We start from the raw sequence: 11,235 nt of genomic DNA, 5'->3' as shown, positions 1-11,235 counted from the left end.
TTTGGCTCAAGGAGTGTTTAAATGTTGGTTAAATGTGGTGAAAAACGTGACACGTTTAGCGGTAATCTAGCCGGATGACATTTAAGATTGTATGCGCTAGCACCACCCTTTTCCTTACAAAATTTGAATTCAATGTTACTATCATTAGCTTCATTACACTTATCTCATTAACGGCATGTTTGAGGAGACCTAGCTGTTACTTACAAAGAACTGTACACGGTTGTATCTGGTTTTACTTTTATTCAATTTTCGAAGTATACCTTTAACCTTGTATACTTACTTGATGTGTTTTGGTACAAGCCTTTTTGATGAAAACATGTGACCAAAATGTACCACTGTAGCCTATGCTTGTAAGCCACAATGTCAATGTCCAGGAAGAAACCCAACCCAGGCGACGAATGATGGAGCTACTAATATGCGACGAATAGACCATCAGCGCCTCGAGCGGCAATTTAAAACATATAAATAAAGATTTCTATGTTTCGCTGACACAAGATTTTTTGACAAAATGTTGCATCTTTGCATCAGATTTTTCCTTCTTAAAAACGATCTTTTACACCAACAAAATGCATTTACTGCATGATTTAGTACTGGATCTTTTTTGTGAACCATCATTTGCCCAGCGCACCGTCCTTTGACCGACAAGAGCGATAACAAATAAACCTTTTACCTTTTTTAAACATTTAAAAAAGTAAATAGACTGCTTTCGAATATTTGCATAGTTTAAGCCATAAACTGATGAAAATAAGATAACTATAGTCCCGTGCAAATTATTCCAACCTAAACTGAAAGCGAATTGTGTATATCTTCTTCTTCTAAAATTTACAAGCACAAAATTGGTCACAAGTTATCAAATAACATGCGCTTCAATAGTTCTAAATGTGATTTACAGCGGTGTGCAACCTAGCAGTGAAATTTACTTGTGTTGCGTAAGAAGCTATCGGCGGTATAATTTTTTAACTGTATTTAAACAAAGAGTACTTAATTAAACAATTCCCTGACATACAGTACTAAATTACGCGCAATACAGTTTAAATAAACTGAAGTACCGGTAGCAGTTTCTGGTTTATTAAAAACATATTTTCGGAAACCTAAGTTTTCGCTCATCCGTTTTGCATTTTGGCACATTGGCAAAAAATCCGAAAACGCAGAAGTTCAACGCGTTTGATTTTCCTGCTTTTCGTTTGCTATTTTGTAATTGTTTGTGTTAAACTTGACCAAAATCAATTGTTATGTCTCTCGTTTGCTCAAGTAAGTATGCCTTGTCGATTAATAAAGCTAAAATGTAATTTTCTAAAGCTGTAACAAGTTAAAAACAGTTTGACCACATGTTTTAATTACTTTTAACACCAATACTAACACAACGACGTACTTTGATTGGTAAAAGTATCTTCAACTGCTTTAATACTACACGTAAAAGTAGTAACATTTTCGTAATGTGCGTTTTATATTGTGCATCACTATTACTATGTTACAGTATTATACTACTATCAGAATTTTAGCTCTGTTTTAAAGAAACAATACACACACTGGGATTTTTACAAATTTTGTTGCAAGAATAACATGCTGTTTACAACGAGCTGTTTTATCTTTCAGTTTCTGGTGAAGTACCAGAAGTGCCTTGTATTTCACCTGCTTCGGGATGTGTGTTTGAAAGGAGATTGCTGGAAAAATATATCCAAGAAAATGGCAATGATCCAACTAATGGAGAACCTATTACTCCTGATCAGATTATAGATGTTAAGGTTGGAATAAAAAAATAAGAATCTAGATTTGCTTTTAAAAAAGCGCTCCAAATTTGTTAAATGTAATCTCACTGAATATGTTAATTTCCTCGACTAAAAAATATGTATATGCATCCTATCCACTTAAATGTATTGAAGTCAATTGTGGGTTTTAGAGCGATTTGTTGGATTAGATTGTGTTTACATGAAGCCGTGCAATTTGATAGTACATTGCTAGCCATGGATGGATTCAAAAAAGCCTGTTTTTTACTCCTTTACTTTCATTTCCAGGCAAACCCAATTGTGAAACCAAAGCCACCATCAGCTACAAGTATTCCAGCAATTCTAAAGTCGCTACAAGATGAATGGGACGCCTGTGTGCTGACAACCTTTACTCTCAGACAACAACTGCACACAACAAGACAAGGTTTAATACACAACCTTTTCATCATAATCTTACTAAATAGTATCTGTGTTATAAAGAATGTCCTAAAATTAACAAAAATTTCGAGTTTGTAGAGCTTTCCTGGCAAATGTAATTTTATTCCGACGTTTCGACGTCCTATACAGGTCGTTTTCATCAGGGTAAATAACACCGAATGCGACTAGTAGAGTGCAAGATAAACAAAGGAAAAAAGAATGAAACACAAGCATGTCACAACACAACGAAAACACTTTTTTACTGTATTAAGCCAAATTGTTTGTTTTAATTTTTGGTTTCTGACAAAATCCATAAGTAGTAGGGTTGAGTTAATATGGAAAATACTAAAGTTAAATCACAATGTTAATGTTGAAATATTTCCAGAGCTGTCCCATGCTCTGTACCAGCACGATGCAGCTTGTCGAGTGATTGCGCGACTGACCAAAGAAGCAACTGCTGCCCGTGAAGCTTTGGCTACGCTGAAACCCCAATCTGGTTTACCACAACCACAAGCGACCGTTCAGCAGATGCAAGTGGACAAACAGCAGGACGATGGTATGTAGATTTTTGTAAAATTTTGTTTGGGATATTCCTGAAAGTTGTTAAACCTGGGTTTTGGCGCCAGTTTTTTTCCCTCAGTTTAACTAATAAAAATCATTTCTGAAAACAAACATGACTTAAACATTTACACAATTTAAATTTGTTAAAAAATTGAGTCTGATTCGTAAAACAGTTTTGAGACGTTGACTTCATTATGTTTAAAAACTGCCCCCCCCCCCCCCCCCCCCCAATTTAAAGAAGTTTGACATTAAAGAAGTTTGACATGAGACTGTTGATACCCCGTAACTTTGGTTAAAGCATATTTAACAAAAGAAGTGTGGTCTACACGTAACTTAATTATTTGTGTTTATTCATGAAAGCCTGAAACTAATACACAGATGATTCTGGTTATCAAAATCTGTTTTAATGCATAGGAACTGTTATTCCCAAACAACCTGTACTGTTTATGGTGTCTCTTGTGGATTGTATTTTAGGTGTTCTATAAGACACAAATGTATCATCAACAACACCACTTAAAGGCCTAACCTTTTCTGTTATTTACAGGTGAACCAGTTGGTCTTACTGAAGATGTGATTCAAAAACTGCAAGATAAAGCAAGCGTGCTTACAGCCGAGCGTAAGAAACGTGGTAAGAAGATGCCTGATGACTTAGTGGTTGCAGACGATATCAGAAACTACAGACCAGTGAGTATTTTGCATCTACTGATTTTCCCCACCCCTTTTTAGGGCATTTACACTACACTTGCAAAATTAGTTAGGGCCATAGCTTGATCAAATAACCAAACCGCCAGAGAGCTGACTCAATTACCTACACCTAATTGAAGCTTTCTGTATATGATTGAATCAGTCTGTGTTTGTATTTGTGCAATGTAATGAATGTAAAATTGATTTCACCGCTATGTATGGGCTGAGCCAAGCCAGAACCCGAGTACTTGGTACCAAGCATTGTTATTTTTGATGATCGGTGCTCCGTCAGGCAGTTGCACAAACTGACCCGAGCATTAAATTTGCATATTCATGCCCTGTATCCGAAACTAGTGTTTGAATAGGTAACCCGAAAAAGCCATGTACCAAAAAAAACAGCAGAAAAGAAAAAGACCAAAATGGCAAACTTAAGGAGTGTGACTCATATCGAAGGGTTGGAAAAATCCTAGCAGTCAGAGCCATGTCGATATCCTAAGTACTTGAAGTCAAGGGTCTGGCCCTATGCTATTGACTTTGCAACCTTGCATTCTAACATTGTACATTTGTAAATTTCGTTCATTATACAAAGGTCTTTTGATTTAAGGTTGCTTCACATCCAGGTTTGCACTCTGCTTCGATTCCTGGAATTTTGTGTTTGGACTTGTGTGCATCGGACACAAACAGGTGTGTGTGTGTTGCAATGAGTATGTTTATTACAACTACTAATTAATTTAACTCATGGCCAAACAAGCTTGTACAACTGATCATCTAGTCCAGTGGTTCTCAACCGTTTTGCCTTTGCGGACCCTTTAAAGATTTTGGTATTGTTTGTCCTTTTTCATTGACAAGCAAACAAAACAAGGTGCAGAGTATACAAACCACATTTGGTCAAGGACCAAAATTTTAATCCATTTGTCTGGGTAGCGACATCGGAAATCAGCAAGAAAGATCCATTACACTGTGATATGACGTTATTGCCACCGACAATTTACCTCTGTTGCGTCACAATGGAGTTGATATGTCACAATGTATTTTGGTTTGTCGCCTATGAAGAATGTCTTTAAACAAGTTTCATGCTATTTTAAAACACAGAAGCATTTTTCAAATTGCGCTTTATCAGTCTCCATGTCCGCAAAATTAGGAAGTTGTCGCGGACCACCTAAAAATGCTGTGCAGACCCCCCCGTTGAGAACCACTGATCTAGTCCTTATTCACTAACCAACATGCCATATTTTTAAACTTGTAAGCTTTTAATTCCATAAGAACGTCTAATAAGCTACTTTATGTTTTGTTTATCTTTGTTGTTGCTCATTCCTTGCATAGTAGACTATTTCAAGATCGGTAGAGTCACAAAACTGCCAAGAATATTTGTGATTTTAAAATTACTGCTTAACTATTTTGGGGTTTGATGAATGCTAAGATATTAGTTTACATTTAAAAGCACTTGTGTAATACTTGGTTGAGTGCTACCACAACAAGCAATATCCAATTGCCAATGGGTAATCACATAATCCGTTTAATTGCATACAATTCGTAAATCCCACTTGTAGCCTGTAAGAAAATTATCTGGTTAAACACATAATCCGGTTAATTGCATGAAGAATGCTTGGCAAATCGATTATGCAATGCAGCAGATTTGTGTGCAAATTTAAAATCATTTATGTGTTGTGTAGAGTAATTACTGGTGGAGCGGACAAAACAGCTGTCGTATTTGACAAAGAAACTGAACAGGTCATCAGCACATTGAAAGGTCACACCAAAAAAGTTACAAGTGTCATTTACCATCCAACAGAGGTAAGTAACTAAAGATGCGTTGACTGAGGCAATCACATAGAATTATTATTAATATGATGTTTGTTGCTAATCTAGCCTAACAGTCTGTTAAACATAAACGTTAATGCGCAAAAGTTAATTATGTAAAAGTTAATTATGTAAAAAAAATTATGTAAAGTTTAGATGGAGCAAGCAAGTTGTGAAGCTTTTATATGCAATGGAGCATAATATCTCTTTGAAAGAAATTGAAGGGTCCAAATATTTTGTTTGTTCTTCCAGGGTGGAAATATGAAATAAAGCCACTATTTATTTGTGACATTAAAAAGTGGTTGAATTGAATGAACTTTTTTATGTTTGTCAACACAATTTTCTTGCTATTCAGGACATCGCTTTCAGTTGCTCACCGGATGCAACTGTCCGAGTGTGGTCAGTGCAGAATGGACATTGCTCAACGATCATCAAAACACATAAGGAGGCTGTTACAGGTAAACATGACATCATTCGCTTGTGCAGTAGCATATGTTTGGTAACATACTGGATAGGGATATGCCAAAACTGGAAATGTTCTGTTTGGTCGAGCACTGAGCATCTTACGGTGCGCGGCCGAGCAGGCGCGCTGCATTGTGACATCACCAGCTGTGTGTTACGCTATACAGACTCCAGAAATACGCATTGTTCCAACATCTTACGCATTAAAAAAACAGTGATTTTTGTTCTTGGATGCTCTACCAACTGAGCTACACAGGCTCAGTGGAGAAACCGCCGAAAGTCAAATCACAAGCACCATTTCCTGTTTTGTATGCTGCACATCTAAGTTCCGTAGTAGGGGATCGCCAGTTTGACCTAATCAGTTTGGATAGAAGTATGTTACAGTTAGGCACACAAAATCCTGCTCTGCAACGCCACTTAGACCAACCATAGAATAAAGCATTAAATGCAGATCCTACTACTGAATATATAAGCTATTGCTGCCTGCTACATATTACACATAGTCATTTACTTTACTTTCCTTTGTGTTTTTAGGCATCAGTCTCCACGCTCTGGGTGATTATCTGTTAAGTTGTAGTGAGGACCAACATTGGGCATTTAGTGATATCAGAACTGGGCGTACTCTTTGCAAAGTCACAGATGATGCTATTGGGAGTGGTAAGTGAAATATACAAATACTAAATTTTGTTTCACCCCTCAATCTTGTGAACTAAATTAATTGTTATGCCAACAAAAAGTTACAAGCCACTACCAGGGTATAAAAGATAACTACGTTTCAACTTTTACTATTGTCATCATCAGGTAAATGAATGCCGCAGAAGGGACCATTTTTTTTCTGATGACAATAGTAACTGTTAAAACGTTGTAATGTTTTATTCCAGGATATCGGCTTGTATCTTCTTGCTGGAAATATTTAGATTTGTGAATTGTGTTTGTAACTGTTAATGGTTTGTAGGTATGTAACCACACAAAGATCATTTAAAATTGGATCTTTAATCAACTTCACAGGTTATATTTCCAGAGCTAAAGTGTATATTTACAAACCACATGTAAAAATAGATTAAATCCCTCCCCTCAAGTTTTAAAATTCCTCCCTGGTTGGGAATCACTGGCTTATTATCAGGGCATAACTGAACAACATGTTTTCACTGCATTATGTAAGTGTTAAAGCCCTTTTGTGATGTTTTCAACTCAGTATATGAAATTTTATTCAAAGATTGTGTTTCATCAAAACCTAAACTCTTCTTATTTTTTTAGCTCTTACATGTGCTCAGTTCCATCCGGATGGTTTGATTTTCGGGACTGGAACAGTTGACAATCAGATTAAGATTTGGGATTTGAAGGTACACTGTGCATTTTGTGTTTCGGACCAAAATTTCCAAATCTTTTTGGGGTTGCGCCACACTTACAAACTTCATTGTGCATTTAACCCAGTGCTCTTCAACCTTTTTAGTAGCACGGAACCCTTAAGGTATTTTGTCAAACTTTCCCCCCATGAAATAATTGTAATCAATGTAATACAAGAAGGCTACATCAAAGAAAAAAACATGCATTTTTGCTTAACACATCCCAAGCAGGGCTGCCAAAGCTTGGGTTTTGCCCCAAGATCTTGGGTTTTTACTTGACGTCTTGGGTTCTTGGGTTTTATTTTGAAAATGATAGCAATTCTTGGGTTTTGAGTGTTATTGAGGAAATAGATATATGTAAGAACTATTTAACGAGAAAAGTTTTTCGGCTAGCTGCACTGTTTGGGCCATTTTTTCATCTCTTTTATTTTCTCTCTATTCTAGACCTTAATTCTTTCTAGATAAGTATACAGTGAAAGCAATCGTTACACTTAAAAATGCAAATAGATCAATGTTCGTTAAACATAAAAACTGCAAACCATCAAAGAAGTTTTAAAGCTTTTAAATATACTGTAGACATTACTAATTTTATGAAAAAGAAAACAGATGATGATCATCAAACAGCCAAAAGTGAACTGGCGATTGCTGCATATTTTATTGAACATAATATTCCCTTTGCTTGCATTGACCATTTCCTACCAAAAGTTTGTAAAGTTGCATTTCCGGACTGTAAATTGTCAAATATTTGTCAATGAAACGAGTAAATTTCCTAATTAATTGCATTTCTAACCACATTTTGCATTCTTGGGTTTTCATTTAAATTCTTGGGTTATTTTGCTGTGAGTCTTGGGTTTTGTTGAAATTCTCATTGGCAGCCCTGATCCCAAGTACATCATAAAGGTTGACTTCAATTAAACGATTCACTGAAACGCATTGCTATGTTATTTGGATCGGTCGTTTCTACATTTATCTAGCAATTTAGCTAAGTGTATCAAGGTTGATTTTATTACGTCACAATTGATCAATGGTGTAACAATGCTTAACTATAAGGTATAGGCGAGCATATTATAAATCATTGTTGTTCGAAACAATAATATTATGAAGTGTTTGAATTGCTACACCAAATCGGTGCGAACCACCGTGCAACCCTTAAAGTTCACGGAACCCCTGAAAGGGTTGTACGGAACCCCGGTTGGGAACCACTGATTTAACCAGTGCTAGCAGTTCAGAGTTGTAAGTCAGGTTTTTACTTTCGGCTTTGGCCCCTAATTTTTGAAAATATTTGCGAAACTCAGTTTTAAAACATCAAATTGAAATTTCATAATTGATTATATAATTCTTATCTCAGTTAGAAAACACTATTACCATCATATTAATTGAAGCTTTCAGACAGTCTGCATTTTTGGAAATGCAATGTATTAAAACATAAAAAATCAATTCGCCACTATAATGGCTACTGATCCAAGTGCAAAAAACCTCCGTTAGTCCAGACCCGTTTGGACCAAAACATTTGTCCAGATTAGACGAAGAACCGGATTAACCGATGTCGATTAGTTAAAGTCTTACCACATTACAAATCATTAGTACCTCAAGTTTGTCCGAATTAGGCGAAGATCCGGATTAAGCGAATCCGGTTTAACCGAGGTCTACTGTATACTGAAAGCATTAGTTGAACATGATTTTTTAGTAAAAAAATACCATGACTAATAACTTTCTCCTTTGTGCAGGAAAGAACCAATGTGGCGAACTTCCCCGGACACACTGGCTCCATCACTGACATCGCATTCTCCGAGAATGGTTATTATCTCGCCACTGCGGCAAATGACTCATCGGTGAAACTGTGGGATCTCAGGAAACTCAAGAACTTCAAGACATTGACAATGCCTGACAGATACGAGGTAGAAACCCACGCTAATAATAGTCGATAATATTTTGTCATCAAAACTAGCCGATGTGGCAAATTAAAACGATTTTATATTTCCACTATAAATAAGATTAAAGTTTTTTGCCAAAGTCTGGACTAGTGTTAATTGTGACGTAACAAACCCGAGATTTCGTTATCTCAGTGTTAAACGAGTATTGGTCTTCAGCAGTTATATCATAAACTACCGACGTTTCGACGTCCCATATGAGACGCCTCGTTATGGCAATGGGATATCTTGAAAAACAAAGTTTTATTGAGCGACAATTGCACCAAACACACAAAAAACAGAGATTAAAAACTTGTGTGGCTAAACTGACTGGCACTGAAATAGTGATAAACTTAGATTATGTTGGTGTATTGTAATAAGGCCCTTAGATTACGTTATAAACTGTTGGTTTTAATAGAATTTGCCATCGCTATAATACGTATCAACTCGTACATATTCAGTCATTTAGTTTTAAGAATTGCCATTGTGGCTATGGTAAGGCGGCCGTTCTTATGACGTCAAGTTTAGTTTCAATTTTTTATCATTTTTTGTTTCTGCTTTTTCAGGTGAAGTCTTTGACATTTGATCAATCTGGAACCTATCTCGCTATGGCTGGAACCGATCTGAAAATCTATCTCTGCAAGCAATGGCAGGAGCTTAAGACTTTCACTGAACACAGCGCCATGACCACAGGAGTCAGATTCGGCCAAAACGCACGATTCTTAGCCTCAACTGCCATGGACCGCTCGCTCAAGTTTTACGGAATCATGTGACCGGTGACGTAGCAGCGAGTGGCCCGGATGTATGACGTAGGCCAATCGAGTTTTGTAAGATTGCTGCTCAAGGCGCACAAAGATGCCGCCTGCCGTATGTGTAAAAATTGTACAGTTGTGCCACACGTTGTCAGTAGCCGTGTGTCGCCAATAAAACGGTTTGCCAAGTATTTTCGCATGCACCTGTGATACGAAATACTGCAGCTAGTTGAGAGGTTGCTTGTAATGCTGAAAGGAAGTCGTTGGACTGCTAGCGTGCGAAGGCTTCACAAATTTTCCTTCATTGCGTTGTTCAATATATGCCAGTTGGCCTTAACTGACTTTGTGTGGAAAATCAAACACTGTAGGCTAGTGATAGTCGGTCCATTGAACCACCGATGAATTGGTTTGGGCCGGGAGTGCTAGATCGTCCCCCATCTAAGTTTTTAAGATTGTATTAATGATACAAAATATGACAATAGAATAACATTTCAAGTTTGCTCAACAGAACCACAAAAACTGTTCAAGTAAGGCCAGGGGTGCCAGACCGAAACTTTTTCTAAGATTTGCCCTATTTGATACAGGACATTATAAAAAATGCGATTGTCCTTTGAAGAGATTATCTTATTTTTGACTTGCGTCCTTATTTTGTCCTCATACAGTTTTTCACCGTTCAGCATTTTATTTTCTCTTGGTCATTCGTCATCTAATTTGTGGCCCAATATAAAAACACAAACTTTATTACAACACAAGAAAGACCAATTAAATTAACTTGCAGTTTCCTTCAGTAAAGTGAAACATAAACCAACTTTTTTTAAAATTTAGGTTTTTGAAATAAATATTTCCGTAAATGTGTTTGTTTGATTTTTGGCGGGAAAACCGCAATATTTTCCCGGTCGTTACTTTTTCATTTTTAAATCCGGTTTAAGGCTCCTGTTTCGCAGTGCAGTAGAGGTCATTACAAATATAAAGTAACTTATCTGTTCCAGCTGACTTGCCTAAATTTATCGGTTTCGTAAACAGATACACAAGTCGGACGTCAATGAGTTTGAAAAACACCACAATATATCTTGGTAGATAAATTGAGTTCACTTTATTAAACAGACACCGTTGTTTTCTCGCAACCCAATGCTTTCTGAATTGAATTGATTATTGTGCAGGCAACAGTCCTGACGTCAAGCAATGTCACCTTAATTCAGATGAATCAGCAAAAATGCAAGAATCTCTTGAATAGATGTTGTGTTTTATTTCTTATTTCCTTTCTCCAAACAGACCACCAACAACGGTTGTTTGCATAACTACCCAAATCCCCCGAAATTAATAGACCACAGAATGGAGTAAACCTGCTAGATTGCGTCATGCACTCTTGCTGGGTGGTTATCGCTAAGCGTTGTAGCTTGAAAAGTGGATTTTGTGTTTCTGGAAAAGAAAAAGTACTACAGTCTTGCCTATATATTGTACAGCATTCGTATGACTTTGAATTACATAACGTTTGGACTTTAGACCAGTGGTGGGATTCAGCAGTGTCGCACCGGTTCTATAGAACCATCTCGCAAAATTTTATGAGATTAGCGAA

The 11,235-nt window shown here is 36.8% G+C and overlaps 1 protein-coding gene across 1 annotated transcript; it reads left to right on the top strand.

The window, feature by feature from the left end:
• Positions 1–1,119: 1,119 nt before the first annotated feature.
• LOC145233325 (pre-mRNA-processing factor 19-like) lies at positions 1,120–9,850 on the top strand. The gene is made up of 12 exons (XM_080098036.1): positions 1,120–1,251; positions 1,597–1,745; positions 2,016–2,151; positions 2,530–2,700; positions 3,250–3,389; positions 3,994–4,073; positions 5,063–5,183; positions 5,545–5,647; positions 6,186–6,308; positions 6,909–6,994; positions 8,725–8,895; positions 9,474–9,850. The coding sequence occupies exons 1-12, from the start codon at positions 1,233–1,235 to the stop codon at positions 9,678–9,680; spliced, it is 1,506 nt and encodes a 501-aa protein (XP_079954162.1). The 5' UTR covers positions 1,120–1,232; the 3' UTR covers positions 9,681–9,850.
• Positions 9,851–11,235: the final 1,385 nt, after the last annotated feature.

The sequence above is a fragment of the Phallusia mammillata genome, chromosome 6, assembly GCF_965637545.1.
Source record: "Phallusia mammillata chromosome 6, kaPhaMamm4.hap1.1, whole genome shotgun sequence".
Classification (NCBI taxonomy): domain Eukaryota; kingdom Metazoa; phylum Chordata; class Ascidiacea; order Phlebobranchia; family Ascidiidae; genus Phallusia; species Phallusia mammillata.
This window is presented reverse-complemented; position numbering and strand designations above follow the sequence as displayed.

What these genes read in the sequence shown, in the direction of transcription:
- LOC145233325 (XM_080098036.1), top strand. An exon ending in AGATGATGCTATTGGGAGTG is followed by an intron (nt 6,309 to 6,908) that starts GTAAGTGAAATA and finishes TTATTTTTTTAG; the next exon opens with CTCTTACATGTGCTCAGTTC. An exon ending in TTAAGATTTGGGATTTGAAG is followed by an intron (nt 6,995 to 8,724) that starts GTACACTGTGCA and finishes TCCTTTGTGCAG; the next exon opens with GAAAGAACCAATGTGGCGAA.